The sequence below is a fragment of the Thunnus albacares genome, chromosome 4 (genome assembly GCF_914725855.1).
Source record: "Thunnus albacares chromosome 4, fThuAlb1.1, whole genome shotgun sequence".
In the NCBI taxonomy this organism is placed as follows: domain Eukaryota; kingdom Metazoa; phylum Chordata; class Actinopteri; order Scombriformes; family Scombridae; genus Thunnus; species Thunnus albacares.
In genome coordinates, this window is record NC_058109.1 from 21583118 (window position 1) to 21600937 (window position 17820).

Genomic DNA, 17820 nt, shown 5'->3' on the forward strand with positions numbered 1-17820 from the left:
GGATTTCTTTTAACGCCATTTTTCATATGATCCAATGAATCAAAAGACACAAAAACTAGAGTAGATTCTGTATGTTGGAGCCCTGTAAGAAAAGTGAAAGAATGACAGACTCCAGGGAAGGAGACTAACCAGTAAAGACCTTTCTGCACAAACGAACGTTGAACGTGAAAACTGGGATGGTGTCTGATTTCCTGATGCTGCTTCATGATGAAGCTTGTTGTCGAGGCAGGCAGGTATTGATGAATGACACGGTCTGTTGGCGACGAGTGTATGAAGGCTTATGTGCAGCAAGAAACTGGGATCATATAAAGCTCTGAAGTTAGATGTTAGCATAGCATTTTTGCATATTTCCTGAATTGAATGAATAATATTGTAGAATGTGAAAAGTTTTCAGGGTGTTTAGTTGAGTGGAGGTCTCAGCGGCAAAAAAAATGTGTGTGTGTGTGTGTGTGTGTGTGTGTGTGTGTGTGTGTGTGTGTGTGTGTGTGTGGGACTGACTGAGAAGGCCTCATATAAATAATTGTGATGACTGCAGGATTCATTAACACACAATTAAAGGAGAATAAAGTTCTACCAAGGACGTCACATGAACAGGAACAACACTTTAGCCAAAAGAATTTCCAAAGACGATAACCCTTTCATTGTGCACTGGTGTGTGACAGACATTAATCATGACTATATGACAAAGTAAATAGCTCATTGAAGATGCATCTAAGTTGGAGAGCACATGCATTTAAAGTTTGTGTCAGAGATGAACGATTAACTTGTGAACATAACAGGAATGTAATAATTATAGTAAAAACAAATCAATCAGATCAATGAGAGAAAAGACGTAGAAAAGGTTTCTGTTTCCGTCTTACCCAAGATCATCCTGTATCCTTCCACTGTCAACTTCTCTTTTCCCGCAATATCGTCTCGCTCGTCTCTTCTCTTCCTCGATCAGCTACTGACGTGTCTCAGACTTTTAAGTGTCCGGTTTTATCAAAACTCAATGTGGAAAAAGCATCTGACACCACAACCTTTACTCTGCCTCCCTAACGTTGTATCTCCTCTCCTTCTCCGTTCCCCCCTTGTCCACATGAGATGCTTCTCCTTCAGATCTCGACACACGGCTCTGGTTCAGCCAGTTGTTGCCGGAGGAGAAGCACAGCGGTCCTGACTGCAACACAACATGCACTCAATCTACACTGCAAGGGAGCCTGTAATTTATTCACTGTTATATATTCACTCCAGCAGGAGGAACACCACAGAATACAGCTGAGATGGAGCTTTGCCTCACTGGAGGAACCTCTGCACCACGGTATGCCTCTCTCTCTCTCTCTCTCTCTCTCTCTCTCTCTCTCTCTCTCTCTCTCTCTCTCTCTCTCTCTCTCTCTCTCTCTCTCTCTATCATATTTTGGGGTTGGGTATAACCTAAAGGCACCTTGCATTCCTGAGCCATGATTGGCTGGAGGCTCAGCCAATGAGAGCAGTCGGTGCTGAGCGTTTTCTTGGGGTGTTTGAATCGGGAGGCAGTGATAATGCTGCTGTCGATTCTGCTCTCTCCTTCTCTCTGTCACCCTTTCTCTGCTGTTTACTATTAGCGTTTTTTCTCTCTCTCTCATGTCTCTCCTTGTCTCACTATATTGTCTTCTTCATTCTTCACAATGACAGCATCTTAAACATGTCTCGGGTACCTTAGTGCCAGCCCTCACAATATCCTGCCCTTATATGATGCTAGATATTTGGTCTCCCTTTCTACCCGTCCATGCTGCGTTTGACCGAGTTTTGCACAGTAGTTGCCATTCCAGACAAGTGTGCGTACAGAACAAAAAGAAAGCAGACACAGAGGTGTGACGGAGAGTGACAGCTTGAGAGACTCGATGGAGCATTTGGAGGGAGGCGGCGGGGGGGAGAGATTGAGGTTAACGTACACTGACTGGGGATGAAACTGTACGGTGAAGAAATGTGGGAGACGCAGTGAAACGGTAGGATGAAGGAGGATGTTTGACAGCTGTTTGACAGGCAGGCAGAGGCAGCGAGTGCTCACCGCCCACACCTCTGTACCAACATTTACCAGAATAATGTATTCAAAGTGGAACGCTGTGGCAATGTATATTCAAGACTTCATCAAACCCTCTCCCACTAGATTAGGCACACTCGCTGTCACATGACCTCTGGCTTCAGGTTATAAAAAAAGGATCCACGTCAGACTCAGAGCTTCATAGTTTAACTGACAGTCATCATAGAAAAAATATATAAATACATACAATGAATCAAGTAATGCTGCATGTCAGCCTGTGTGTCTGTGTTCAAGCTCGTATGTGTGTGTGTGTGTGTGTGTGTGAGAGAGAGATAAGGTTTCCTCATTAGTGGAGTCGGGCTGAATAATGCAGGTAGGTGTATTGTTGTGGCCAATGGGCCAGGTGCTAATGTGGCTGTCTGAGGGTGGAAGGGCACACACAGCATGACTTTAATGGATGTCACCATGGGAAACTGAAACCAGACCTCTGGACTCAGGTGACACATCATCCTGCATGTGTGTGTGTGTGTATGTGTGTGTGTGTGTGTGTGTAAGATGTTCATTTATTGAAACACTTTGCTGGAAAAAGCCTTTAGAGCTAAAGAGGTAAAGGATGTTATTGTCAGGATGGGAGAACACAGTAGTTATGGCTTTGAAAGGGTGAGCTCAAATAAGCTCTTATACCATCCAAATGTATGCAAAGGAAAACTTCAGGACCTCACACATGCAGGAGCAGAGTCAAAGTTATAATCAGCAGCTTTTACTGACAGTCTGCAGCAAGGTTCAACCAGGGGCCAGTTTTTCTCAGCATTGTTCGATGTAGTTTCACTGCACAGGTGTGGTGGAGATGCAGGCCTATATGTTTAGATGTTTGTTATTATTTAAATTCATTTAAGAGTGAAATTGGTTTATAAAACCGTTTTTTTCCCCTTTAGTAAGTAAGGGGCTAACAGAGTTACAGCAGCTTTATCGATGTGGCAAAAAATGACACAAATTGACAGTAAACAGTAGTCTGAACCAGTTATGGTTGAATGAAAGAAATGTTGTTGCTGTTGCCTGGAAGACATTTTTTAGACTGCTGTCTGTTTGTGTTTGTGATACACAAATCTGTTATGGGCCTTGTATTTATATTTTTTATCTATTGTATATTTATCGAACAACTATTTAATTTGATGCCAATGAAGAGGAAGTTCTGTATGAAAGTAATTCTTGACAAAAAACAAAACAAAAAACAAAATAACAACAAAAAACAACATATGACCCACTTACTAGCCTTTCAGAGTTTTGAACTCACTCTCATCTCTCTTTTTATTCTTTTTTGGTCAAACTATAAAAGGGAAAAGAGAAATATTTTGTGAGAGAGGCAGACTTGTCCCACTGCTTCATTGACTACATGGCTTGTTCATAAGATAATTTTTACTGGTTTCACTTCATCAGGGTTTTAGATTAACTTATTAACTTTTTTTTTTAGAAGAAGAAATCTGTTATATTTTAATGCTGTAACATGATGCCTAGTGAACAGTGTGACTTTGTTAAAGCACACAGAGGTGAAGTTACATTCTTCTTGTCACACAAACAAATTACTTGAAAACTCCTTTTGTCTTTTGTGGTAAGGAGTATTCCCAAAATGTACAGATGTAATGATTAAAGTTAGGTTAAGGGTGTAGGGAGTAAATGTAGGTAGTGAGCAGAGCTGTCAGAAGACCTGTGTGTGTGTGTGTGTGTGTGTGTGTGTGTGCGATTACAATATGTGCATGTGACCTCTACCATCCTGTCATTCTCTGCCCCAGGAGGCCATAACTGTGTCAACAGACTTGTTATACTCTAATTTTAGTCGTGATCGTTAGCGGTGAATCGTGAGGAGTCCTACCAATGTTTGATGAAGTCTTCATTGATGTCAAACACCAATGAAACAGCCTTAAGCACGTGCTTAGTCAGCCACTTACAGGTTAAAGCCAACAGACAAATGAAAGCAGCTCATAAAACACTTGACTTTCTGCCATCTGTCATGTACATTTTAAAAATGCTTCAAGTAATCAATCTGTCTCAAAAATCAAGGCGAGAACACCTCTTTAACTGGTTCTGTTGTCTGTGCTGTACTGTGACACTGCAGTTGTCCAGAGCTGAAGGACTGAAGCAATGTTTCATACGCCGTGACTGAAAGGCAGCCAGCCGTGTTGGGTTGTAAATCAATTTGATGTAAGGTGACTAACAGAGTTTGTTTCTCCTCTGATGGCAGAGCGATGGCAGTCCTGGCACACAGCAGAGCGGCTGTTTACTGCACCTCAGAGGTTAAAATAGGTGTCACTAGAATAGAGAGGGAATGACCGGCTCGCACTGCACATACGCAGAAACACCGGACTAAATACACAACTCTGTACAATGAGGAGGCAGAAAGTCCCCATCAGATCTACATGATGATGGATCATGGTTTGATACACAACTAAAACTCTTTTTTTCTTTTCAAAACATATAATTTGCTCAAGCATATTTGTAGATAACCTCATATTACAATTCAATTTTTGCTGAATAAAAACTGCATGAGCAAAGCAGCTTAAGACTTTTCTCACTCCTCTCTCTGTTTTTCTTCACCGTCCAATAAATGTAAGCACAAAGTAAATTCTCAAAAGCACTTGTAAACAAAGGCTTAAGCTGCTTGGTTTCAGAGAGCTCAACTTGATTTAAAACAGATTTTGTATCCACAAATCAAGATTGCAAGGAGAGAAGAGTTTTTAAATTCCAGATAATTCTTTTTTTTTTTTTGCTGAAATTTTTTGCTTTTATATTTAGCTTGAGACACATTTGAAGCTTTGCACACGACCCAATGTGCCTTAAATTATTCATCACAGAATTACCAAATTTTTTATTTTTGCCTTTATTACAGTTTGAGCTAACACTAAATAATCATTTGAAGCACTAGTTTATAAAACATAAAACACTTCACTTCTCTTGTCTCTTGACTTTAGTAGGCATTGCTCATTATTTCTCCTGCATCTACCAAACTCTTCTCTCCTGCGTCGTCATGTGTCGACGGAGGAGCTATTTGGTCAGGAATGTCAGGAAAAGTACAGCTGACTAACTCTACTTTCTCTCTGCTCCTTCATCATACCAATGATGTATGTGAAAGGTCAGGGGTCAGACTATTACTAAGTGCAAAGTCTTGTCTGACGCTGAGTGCTGATGTTTGCAGGGGACTGGAGAGAGAAACCTTCAAAGCCTTGTGTAAGACTGTTATTTACTCTTTATTTCTGCTCAGAATATCGCAATAATGAGGGGGATCTGGGCTTAGCCGCCTCTCAGTTCGATTTAAGGTGATCAAAGGAGGAATGCTCAGAGTTGCATGTGGTTGTGCATTGCTCAGTGGTCAGTTTATGGTCTTACCTGAGCCCCACATTGGTCGCCTTTGTTCCTCACGAGGCTCTCGAAGTGATCCAGGTCCTTCGTCCGGTAGATAGTCCAGAGGTCAGTGTGTCAGCCAGCATAAAGTAATTCAGAGTCGTCTTTGAACGGGATAAACAAGACGTATGCTCACGTTACTGTGGAGAGATAAATAAAGTAGCACTCAGCGGCGTGAGAGCAGACCTCGCACCAGTCGGCTGGAGAGTGGAGAGGGAAACGCTCGGCGCAGGCGGCCACATGTCCACAGTGTGGCTGCATCAAACAACCAGCGTCTTCATGTTCAGCTTCTTCATCTGTCTACTGTTCTCAGATCCTCTCCAGTCTTCCCCACAGTCTTTACCCTCTCTTAATTCATGCGAAACCCCACTGCGTCTCTTGGTTTTTCTACGTTTTTCTCTGTGTTTTCCCCCCTCATGCCATCACCACCTTCCCGGAAAGCGAAGGAAACAAGTGCACAAGATTCCAGAGGCTAATTCTGCTTCTTAGGACGTTGTCACCTAATATGTGAGGACAACTGTGGAAGGAAGGAGAAGACAGGCAGAGAGAGTGTAAAGGAACAGGAGGGGCAGGACAGAGGAGGAGGAGGGGTGGGGGGGGGGACCCCGGCGACGGATGGCAGATCAGAGGAAACAAGGGTTGGAGTGTGCATGTGTTGTTGGGGAGGAGGAGGAGGAGGAGGAGGAGGAGGAGGAGGAGGGTGGCAAGTCGATGAAACCTGAGAGGCGAAGCAAAGGGAAATATGATTGGCGGATGAAACAGATGGCTTACATATCTTATAAGTGTGCCAGCATGACTGCAATACTACTGTATATGTGAAGGAAAGTTTCCATGCACCATCCCATCAATCTCAGAGGTTATATGCACATTTACATTTATGAGTTGACATCGAGATGAAAGGAAAAAATCTGCAATAAAACTGCAAGTCTTGCAATTGTCATGTAGCTTAACACATTAATCATGCTGTCTTGGAATTAATGCAAAAAATTTAAGTAACCCAATAAACTTTGGAAAACAGGATAACATGTTGCATCCATCGTTGTCTCTGGAGTTTTCACAGCCCCCCAACCGTCATCAAGATGATATTTATGATGATTTACACCATGAGACAATATAAAGTTGATATACTGTTTATACTGTGGTAGCTATTTCTTTAATTTCTCTGGGTTTATGTGCAAATCACTGTGCAAGATTGATTACTTATGGCAATGTGGGATTTTTATGTGATTTTTGCATCATTGTGGTGATTTGTCTTGATTTGCCACATACTGAATTTGCTTGAGTAGCCAACCAACAGACATTCCTGTTTTCTTGAAAATGCACTATATCACCGCATAAATCAGTTTTACGATCTTAAATGACTTCTACAATGATAGAGAATTTTATACATTTTGCCTTTTTCTTTTATCTTTTCTTTTTGTATTGTTACTAATCAGATTTCCTTGAGACATCCCTCCAGACATCAACCCAATAATAAGACAGATCTTTACGCTGACGATTATTTGGAAATTCTGTAATCAAGTGCTTTAATCCAGTTACAGTCACTGGGGTACAGTGTGAATGAAAATGCAAAGATGGTCTCAACTGTACAGTATCTTCCAAACTCTTTCTCCTCATGAGCTGCTTCCTGCTGCAGTTGCTTTTCTCTCAGTCACATCCTACAGTGCAAAGCATCAAACATCAAGAGGTAAATATTACAGTAGGAAGCCATCTTTAAATTGCTGATCCACCGAAAAGTCCAAAGCACTCTCAACCTCTCAATCTCTCATTACGCCGTTCAATTTATCATCCAGTGAAACACAAGTGATGTGCAGGAATTGCTGGGATGATGAAACAGAAATGTGGACAGCCAAGAGATGAGCACAGTCACACAGATAAAAAACACGATACTGTGCCACTCCCATGGGCTAATATGTTGCCAGTTAAGGTGTAAATTCAGATCGGATATCATAAATGTGCTTGCAAGTGTTGTTTTGGAGAGTTAGGGCAGTATTGGGTGGAGGAGCAGGAGGCAAGGACTGAGGTGAGATTGACGCATGGCGCACCGTCCAGTAAATGTCAGTGTATTTCTGATATGCTAAAAGGTCTGTCAAGAAGTCAGCTTGGCTCTGTCTTGTGCCTTACAAGTCACTTACAGAATATGCTGAGTAATGTGAGTAAAGTAGCCTGCAGTCTCTCAAAGCTATATGAACAATTTAATGACACTCCGTGTGTGTGTCAAGTACTCTTGTGTAAATGAGAGGCTGTTTAAAAAAACCCAAGTGTTTAATGCTAGCAGTAAAAGCAGTAAAAGTAGTAATGGGACCGTCCTGTCAGGCTTGGCAGGGTCCCACAGTGCCACTTCTGAGGAGCAGATGCCCATGTAAACTTATATCCCAGTTTAATTTAAGTCAGACACCTTCACTTTTATTTATTTTGCATAATATGGACACACAAACACCAACACCTTCTGGCAACACGCCACATAGGGGTTAGGTTAAGGGACAGTGGGGAAGGACAGCGAACTGGAGCAGTAAGCACATTTCACCAGGGGGATACTGTTACACACACACACACACACACACACACACACACAGTGTTTCCTCCCCCCTCTCCCTCTCAGGGTCACTCTTCTCTCTCTCTAAACTATTCTCTTCCTCCGCTCTGCAATAAAATTTTTACAAGAACGCTCAGCATTACATCAGGCGGAGAAATGCAGGGCATTGCATTCCCCTCTCTCTCTCTGATCTATATATGGCTCATCAGTGTTTACATACCATTCCCCTCGACATGTGGGGCCGTTCGGACGGATGTAACAACTCATTCAACCAGAAAATTAAACTACCTTTGGCCACAAAGATGCAGTCACATTTTTTATGGCTCCCTGTTCACATAATTTTTTTGCCAAAGTTGGCAGTTGTCTCTGACAATAAGTAGCCTATAAGTCATTAGAGGGAATTTCTACTTCAGAGGGAGGTCGTACAAGGCCAACTGCTGGACACCATGTTTATAGCTGGACAGGAGATCATGAACTGGTTCAGTATAACAAGCTACTATCTTCTCTAGAAATACAGAACTTCATGATAAAAATGACCCAAAAATTCAGAATTCTGTATTTTCTTTAAATTTTAAACACTTTTTTTAGAGAAAAAGGATGGATGTCAGATTTTTGGCTCATTATGCAACTTGTTCTCTGAGCTTCCTCCCCTTCTGCCTTAATTTTTTAAACTTCTCCTGTTGTTAAGATTCACTCATTTTGCATTTCCCAGTGGTGGAGGAAGTGTTCAGATCATTTACATAAGTAAATGCTGTAAAGCATTAAAGCTTAAGTATAAATCCTGCATTGAAAATGTTGCTTACATGTAAGTATTAATAGCAAAATGTACTTAAAGTATCAAAAGTAAACTCAATGACCCTTTTGAATGGAGAGTTATATTTTTATGTATGATATTATTACTGCTGATGCAGTACTGCGTTTTACTGTTGGTTGAGGTGGAACCAATTCTATTATTGAATAGTTTCAACTATAAAAAATCTTAATATGTAAATTATAGTAGAAGTAAATAAATGCAGCACAGTAGAAGTATAAAGTACATAAAATGTGTACTTTAATCTAGCACTTGATTAAATCTGCTTGGTTACATTCCATCACTGACATTGCCAATCTAGTTTTTTTCTATTTCCATTTTCCAGTTTTTATTATATGTAGCTATTGTTTTTCTCAGTCATCAATTATTGTGTTTGGTGTTTGAGATTTGACCCATTTTTGATTGGTTGTTGCAGCCTTGTATTAAGACGTTGTTTCATTATTGATGGTCTTTGACTGAAACGTTGCATTTTCTTTTTCTGACAGATTGCAGGAATTCAACACATTTGTTACTCAACTAATAACATCGTGTGATTGATTCTAGATTAAACATAAAGACCCACCTCCATCAGATTTATTAAACACATAATTTGTTTTACTGCCTGTGAAAGAAAGTGCATTCCCACAAAGTGAAATTTGACAAACAACAACGTTTAACCCAAATAAGAGTTTTATTTCAAATTTTGCCAGTTGTGGTGTTTTGTTGTCAGCTGCTCTCCACTGAGTTTGCCAGCAGTCCTGGAGAGCACTGTCTGCTTTTGTTCCTCATTTTTCCACCTCAAGGATAAAAGCACCGACCACATCCCTCCTTCCTATTAGCCCATGCTCTTCAGTGCTGCCTTTGAAGATTTAATCAGTCAGATTTCCTTGATTAATCCTTTTTCATGTCCTTTCATGGTGAATAATTACAGAGTTTGATACTATCGCAAGCTGGATAGAGAGGACAGCACGCAGATTTCTGATTGAGCAGAGTCCCCAGGTACCTTCATTAGCCTGATTATTCTGATCCAAACACACTGCATCAACCAGTTTACATGTAAATAGGTTAATTCTATTCCCACTCTTCACTCACTCTGCTGGCAAGTTGTGTTTAACGGACGAGATCGCACCAAATGTTGTCTGTTTAATTCACTCTACCTCCACAGAAATCATGCTGGATTTGTGCAACACTACTGACAAATGTTTAATTTGCACTCTACAACAAGCTGTGAAGTTTTCCAACAGAACATGTTTAACAGATGAATCTAAATCCATAATGAGCGCCTTCACTCATCATCTGCAGAAATGCCAAGCAGTAAAGGAGCATGTCAATCTTTTTCCACTACAGCTCATTCAGAGGGCTTCAGCCAGACTGTACAGCTGCAGCAGATTGTCTAATGGTGACACCTAGTGGCTAAATGCTCATCTTTCATCCAACCAATTACTTCGTTTTAGCAAAATCTTTCACCACTTGGTGGCAGCACAATTCTACTCTCCTCATGTACACATTCAATACTCACAAATGCATCTCCTGGCAGTTCAATCACTCCTCACATGCCTATATGTATATGTATATGTGTGTATATATATATATATATATATATATATATATACATATACATACACTTTTTCTGCAATGCATTTGAATTGAAAATGTATTTATTGGTTTCCTGAGTGAGTGTTTATCACCGCCTGACGCTTTGTGTTGACGTGCACAATAGCTGCATTTCGTTGTGCAGCGGAGGGGATGAGAAGCTGTAGCCCGACTGCCTCTCTCCCCTCAGGATTAGCGAGTTAATGCAACAGTTCAGACACTGAGCTCTGATCAGCTGCTTAATACTGTTTTATCCCAAATAACACAACCATGCACGCAAGTTGTGCACACACAGGAATACACATACATACACTTACTAGAACACACACATACACTCTCATGTATTTTGTAGTGTATATATGATATTGTTAACTTATAATGTTCAGGCAGTAGAGAGCTGCTACTGTTGAATATTGACAATATTATGAACAAAAGTTTCTTTTTTGACCAGGAAACTAGCTTGCTGAAATAAAAAATATCTTTTAGAAGAGCGGAGCAGCGCTGTGGTATCTCTGCTGCTATTGTAGCCTCCAGATTTAGACCAGTGTCTAGTCAAAAGGGGTCAAGGGTCAAAAAGGGTAAGGGCAATTGCAGTCCTTTGTTTGACTTGGGTGAAAAACTGCCTTTTTCAAATGGTAAATGGTTTATTTTCTCGAGACATTAGTCCATCATCTGTTTTTATTCTATCATGTGGATAAAAGAAGGAATATCCTACATGTCTTGTCTTGGGATCCTCTGTGCCTGTTAAGAGCACGAAAATGTCTTGTTTTTGTTATTCATCACACTCTTCAGAGTCAGTCCCTGGTTTCCCTGGTAAGTACTGCAAACGCTAAACACACACACACACACACACACATACACATACACACAGGCTTATACTAATCCTTGTGAAAACAAAGCGATATATTTCTCCCAAACGCAGGTCAAGCGTGGGATGCTCATCAGGATTATGAGTGTTTCATCCATAATATAACCTCTAACATCATACTTATCTAGCGCTCACTGTTCTAGATGGGAAAGATGCAGAAAGACAAATTGACCAGCAGAGTGATGATGCAACTGGTGACTCTTTCAGACCATTCCCACCAGTTAGCTGTGACCCAGTGTGACCTTGTGACCCTTCCCAACTGACCTCTCAGTGGGTGGCCTTCACACTGACCAGCGTAGACACATGAATGAACAGAAGTGGCTGCTCTTAGATCAGATGTCTGTTATTGTCTTTATCATTTTCTCACCTTGGTTTTATATTTCCAACCTGGTATTAATTTTTACCTCTTCAATTGTTCTACTTTATTATGTTTTCTTTTCCGGCTTTAATGTTTCTCTAATTATTTATTGATACATCAACAATGGGAAAGTTCTTCACCCCCATAAATCTCGATTTAGGTATTATAAATGCCTCTGTATTTGAAAGGTCAAGGGTATAAATTTACACACGTTTATTACATATGTGAGTGTAAAGTTGTGGTCTGAGTGAATTTCAGGACAGCATTATGCCGTCCCAGTGTCAGTGAAGGAGAGGATCTGTGTGGCCGGGCAGCCACGTTAATCATAAATCTTTATCTTACAATCCCGCCTTGCACAGCCGCCCTTTCATTAAAAGACAGCCAGAGGATTAGTGCTGCTAAACCATGAGATCTGGGTAGAAAAATGAGAAACAAAATAGCGAGTAAACAGGATGCTGAAATGCTGAAGGTGTAGTATGAGACAAAAAGATGAAGACTAATGTGTTGACATCAGCCCAGGACATTTCAGTCTATGTATCAACTACTTTATTCAACCACAGAATCCATTAGCTGATTGGATTTTTAATATTTTAATAACATCAATTATTCAACAAAAATTAAAAATAGTAAAAAATTACATTGTATCCAATGCAGAATTTGTTGGAAATATTATATCCAATGTTAACCTGAGAATGACAGTTTTTCTTGTCTCCCACTTAAACTCCTCGCTCATTTTCTCCCATTTCATTTTTCTTTGTCTACAAATCAAAACATCTTCCCTCTGCAGACAACACCCTCCGATGATCGGCTACATTGTGCTATGAAATCTACCTCTGAATGCGTTTTTGAGTGCAAAACATGAAAATAATACACAACAAAGAAAACAGGACACAAAAGAAAGAAAAAAGAGAGAAACTATCAATCTAAGTAGCAAACAAAGAGAAGCCTTGACCACAAATATATATACAAAAGGAAAAACCAAACACACACTGGCACATCAGAACAAAGCCCATATATACTGTATTAAATTAGAGAATAAATAAAAATACTTTAATTTATGTAGAACATCTGATGTTACCAAAGCTAAATTGGAAGTGCTTATATTAACAGGATGTAGCAGATAATCCATCACGACTATGTGGTCAAAGTGAAATTTCTTGTTAGGACTTAAAAGGCCCTTAAAACATTTGGTAATGTAGGAAAATGTTTTAAATCAAGTATTTTCTAATTTCAACGATGTTTAGTGCTAATCTATTGTGCAGCACACGTGTAAACAAAGCAGTTTTATTCTACAGTTCCTCTACTTTCAGTCTTTCTACTGAGAAGGTCTTAAGAGACGTCAGTCAGTGTTCATGAAGAATCGAAGAGCGGACTCAATCAGTCAGGTTGTGTCGATGGCTGAAGCAGAATCGACCCTCCTGATCCATCTTAGTCTCTGTAGATGGGGGTTATCTGTCGGGGGGGCATGTGCGGCGGATGGTAGGAGTCATACGGCCCCTCTATGTGTACGTCGTAGCCGGTCTGAGTCTGATACAGGCCTTGATCTGCAGGGGAGGGCGAATAGTGATGTGGGGGTAAGTAGTGGGGTGAAGGTTCCTGTTTGGGCACCAGGTTGTTGCTGATGCTCAGAGGTGGTGTAGGGGGGCCTTCGTAAGGAGGGGTCCCCACTCCGCCGGCGTTGTACTCATTTGGTGAGTGATTCTCATACACTCCTCCTTTCATCGCCCTCAGGTGAAGCAGGTGAGCAGAGTCAAAAGTGCCGTACGGCGGACTCGGCAGGCCAGGAGAGGAGTAGCTCACCACGCCACCGAGAGGAGTAGACGGGGCCCGAACTCCGTGTCTGTCCTCAGGCCTCACCCCGACACCTGGAGTCTGACCCAGCTGCAGACAGCCTGCGACAAGGTTGGTGGTGGGCTGCGAGAGGCCTTTACACATGGTCTCCATGAAAGCTCTGCTCTCTGTGGAAAGACCCCCCTCCAGGGCCTCGGACAGAGCACAAATGTAGTTGCGGGCCAACCGTAGTGTCTCGATCTTGGACAGTTTCTGGGTTTTGGAGTGACAGGGCATGATGCTGCGCAGGTTCTCCAGCGCGTCGTTTAAACCATGCATACGTGAGCGCTCCCTGGCGTTGGCCTTTACACGCCTGGCACGGAAGCGCTCCTGCCGGGCCTTGGTCATCCGCTTTCTCTTAGGCCCCCGCCGCTTGGACCCGTTTTCATCCTCTTGTCCTTCCTCTTCGTCCTCTTCATCTTCCTCTGCATCCTCACTCCCCACCTCCCTGGCCTGCTGGTTAACGCCACTCGCTCTGTAGTGGTGTGATGACGCGTCTCCATCAGGTGAGCTCATGTCGCCATCCATCCACTGCAGAGGGCTGACGTCCTCCTCGCCATCCCCTTGTCTCACGTACGGTTTAATCATCATAGTCCTCTAAAAACAAGAGAGAATCTTTATCAAACACATGTGATATGGTGAAAATACTGACATTTATAAATGATCCTGTTGTCTTAAGTATTCATTTCAGAAAAACATGGACATGATGATCAATAGAGAAAATCATCTATACTGATATTATGTTTATGCAATCTATGCACTTTGTTATTGCAGGGGACATCATGAATGTAATATATATATGTGTGTGTGTGTGTGTGTGTATATATATATATGTATATATATATATTCCATATACAACCACAGAGGAAGAATGTCAGTGGTTGAGAGTAACTAAGTGCGTTTAAGTACCATACTTACTGTAAGCACACCTTTGAGGTGCTTGTACTTTAGTATTTCCATTTTATGTTACATTTTATGCCTTTTTATGCTTCATACTTTTACTCTATTGCATATCAGAGCAAAATATTAGTACTTTTTGCTACATTACATTTATCTGACAGCTGCTAGTTACTTTGTAGACTATAAGACCTTATGTACAAGCATATAAAATTAAACTACCAACATTAACACCAACTTAACCCACTGCAACAAAATATGCTGCATTTAAAAATGCTGCATCCATGTTAAGGCAACAGTGATAATAGTCCAAAATAATAATCTAACACTCTGAAAGGAAACATTGTACACAATGAATACTGTAGGTACATTTTGCTGATAACACTTCTGTACTTTTATTTAAGTAAAGTTTTACTTGTAATGATACTTTGTTTTATTGATACTTCTACTTACTTTTTCCACCACTGAAGAATGGAAACACCTGACAGTCTTTGCTTGAACTGGCGGACTCCTGACTCACCAAAGCTTACAGATGTCTGTGGGTGCTCTAATCCAGCCTTTGTGTAACGATACTAAGATTATGAGGCAGCCTATGAACATTTTTACATCAGGTTGAAGCTTTGGCTGGTATTCAGGTAGCTGAGCATAAATCAGTTGATGGTTTATTTTTCCTGGCTTGACATGAAAGCATGACGATAATGATAATGAGTAATTACGATTGCAACTCAGGGAGTTTTTTAGTCTAAACCGAGGGCGTAAGGATAGAGTTTTGTACTCTGTAGAGACTTTAAACCCCTCTTGAGGCAAATTTGTGATTTGTGATATCAGATACTGTAATTAAAACTGACTTGACAGTGGTGAAGGATCAGGACTGTTGATATCAGTAAGGACACTGAGGTCATGTCCTTTTTCATTTTTCTGTTTACATTATACAATTAAAAACGTACATATAATGGGTATTTTAAAGGCTATGGACTCCAGTATTTTACGACTAAATATGTTTAAATTTGACTACTTTCAATGAATTAATAAAGGACACTATCAGTGAGGAAGACAGCATTTAGACCAGTGGGCAATACAGAAAATATAGAGAAAATATAATTTAACAGTTAGCTGAAAAATTAAATATAAAAATCCAACTAATAATAGGATTTAGAGACCTTCCTTTTGGTGTCTGGTCCAATTGCTCTATCTAAAGCTCTGTAAAGGATGGAGCCTGTTAGAAGTTTTCATTACCAATAATCAATAGTCATAACAAAGTATTTTGTAAACTATTTTGTTACTATCAAACCAGGACGACGTTTTCAGCACCGGACAGCTCCTCCTGTCGCGCCGGCTGATTGGACGAAAGAAAATAACGACGATTTATTTTTGCTGTTTTTATATATATATTTATATACATGAATAATCTATTTCCATTCCTTTTCTCCCCCCTCCTCCTCCCCCCCTCTCTCTCTCACTCACTCGGCGTAATCCCAGTCAACTTCTGAACTGGTAATATCCCAGTGAGATCAAGTCACTGACAGGAGGCAACCTCAATCTGGGCCATCGCAGGATTTGCTCCCTGGATGAAGCGACGACCATGGGATTAAATGAAAGATCGACATCCCCAGATCAGTGACAGACAGAGGACTGATTGAATTGAAGTTGAAATTCCCAGAAATATTAACGTCTCGCCACAAATTGCGTGCTTGGGCAGCTATTTGCTAAATGCCAGTTGAGGCACATTAAGCCTTTTATAGGCTGCATATTTTTCATTAGATGGCCTATATTTACTGCCTGTTGACTTTTTTATGGAGTTGTCAGTTGCAGTCCAAAGCTGTGCCAAAATGTCACCACATAATTGTCACAAACTGAAATATAAGTAATTGCTGCATTTGATTTAGGCCTGCAACTTTTCCAGGCTGCGTAAAATTATATTAAATCATTTATAAAATTAGATAAAAGACAAGTACCTGTGCTGGTGTGTCCCAGGACCTCCTCTAGGAGTTTGTCAGATGATAGTTTTCTTTTCTCTACGGATCACAGTCCGGTCTCTCTGTCCATCAGACAGTGAAGAAGTACCGTGTTGTCTCCAGTCTCAGTGCGGGTCACTCTGCGGGGGCTCTGGCTTTAACCTCCACTCATAAAGCTCCTCCCTCCCCCTTCACCTCCCTCACTCCCATCCAATTCCTGCTGACGCGCTGGAGCTGCGCGTGGCCGGCCCGTGGCTCGTCGCCTGTGTATGTGCGTGTGTGTGTGTGTGTGTGTGTGTGTGTGTGTGTGTGTGTGTGTGTGTGTGTGTGTGTGTGTGTGTGTGTGTGTGTGTAGGGTCCGGGAGATATGCATAGGCTCTCTGAAATTCTCCAGACAGGCAGGAGAGGCCCCGGCTCTTTGTTGCTTTGGAAGAGTGGCCGCCAAATCCGCAGCACGTAGGCTATGCATTGAGCTGTGGGGAGACGCGCTCAGTCGGCTGAGCTTAACTGTATGTGACAGCTTGAAGTTGCATGTGAGCAGGTGTTTGCTCCGTCCCCTCTTCCAGCCATCCATCCCTCCGCACTGCGGAGATACGCTGTTGAACAAGTTCATTTCTCCCAAGAGGCAGCTCTGAGCAGATGAGGTGTGCAGTTACAGTATCGAGAGTGTCTTTGGGACTCATTTGTGGCAGAATATAGGTCCGTGCCCTCTGGATTATCAATCATTTAAAGCAAAATGACCCACATTGCATGATCGAGCAGCTCTCTCTAAATGAAATGATTTATTAGCTTGTCAGTATTTTTGAGTAGCTCCATCATCATTGGAGCTAAATTTATTTCATTTTAGTATCCTGAAAGTTGAAAATTCCTTCCAGACATGTAATCATTTAATATAAAAATACTGACATAAAAAAAATGTTTTATTTTTCCAACAAAAAAGTTACATTAAACTTAATTAAAACCATGCTTCTTCTTTCTAATTGTAAAATCAAGAATCTATGAATATGCAAATAGTTTAGGTGAACATTTCTGATATTTACTTACTGGACACTGAAATGTCAGTTCTCTGTGTACGTGCACTGGAAGTTTCAAGTTTTCACATTATTCACATAAACAGGGCTGCAACTGATTTGTCATTTGGTCAATAAAATGTCAGAAAATGGTGAAAAATGACAATCACTGTTCCCCAAAGCCCAAGATGACGTCCACAACCCAAAGATATTCAGTTTACTATCATAGAAGACTAAAGGAACCTGAACATAGTCCCATTGAAGAAGCTGAAAGAAAATTTGGACATTGTTTATTTAAAAAATAACTTTAAGCAGTTAATCAATTATCAAGATAGTTGGTGATTAATTTTCTGTCGATCGACCAATCAATTAGTCATTATTGATTATTTATCATTGCAGCTCTAGTCTTAAACTCAGGCTATGAAAACAACCTTCTAGTGTCAAACACACACATCATTCTGCACAGTGAAGCTCAAACATCCGAGTAAAGTAACAATTAGAAAAACACATCATTGAGTGGGGGGAGACTTTTAAAAGGTGGTAAAATCATCCACGTAAAGTATGCGGGCCACCACAAGCTGACTT

General features: G+C 40.9%; 2 protein-coding genes across 3 annotated transcripts in view; both read right to left on the reverse strand.

Annotated features, from left to right (window-relative positions):
* LOC122980254 (zinc finger protein 385A-like) overlaps window positions 1-5972 on the reverse strand; it is a 30797-nt gene extending 24825 nt beyond the window's left edge. The window contains exon 1 of one of the 2 annotated variants that reach the window (XM_044348068.1): window positions 5384-5972. In XM_044348068.1, coding sequence (XP_044204003.1) covers window positions 5384-5396 — 13 coding nt within the window. In that variant the 5' untranslated portion in view covers window positions 5397-5972. Of the gene's footprint in view, window positions 1-860; window positions 1218-5383 lie in introns of those variants that run through there. The other variant, XM_044348069.1, reaches the window with a different exon arrangement.
* A 4912-nt stretch (window positions 5973-10884) lies between these two features.
* On the reverse strand, window positions 10885-17398 carry LOC122980256 (neurogenic differentiation factor 4-like). Its single transcript, XM_044348071.1, has 2 exons — window positions 16226-17398; window positions 10885-13970 (listed from the first exon to the last, which is right to left on the reverse strand). The coding sequence occupies exon 2, from the start codon at window positions 13962-13964 to the stop codon at window positions 12972-12974; it is 993 nt and encodes a 330-aa protein (XP_044204006.1). The 5' UTR covers window positions 13965-13970; window positions 16226-17398; the 3' UTR covers window positions 10885-12971.
* Between the last annotated feature and the right edge of the window lie 422 nt (window positions 17399-17820).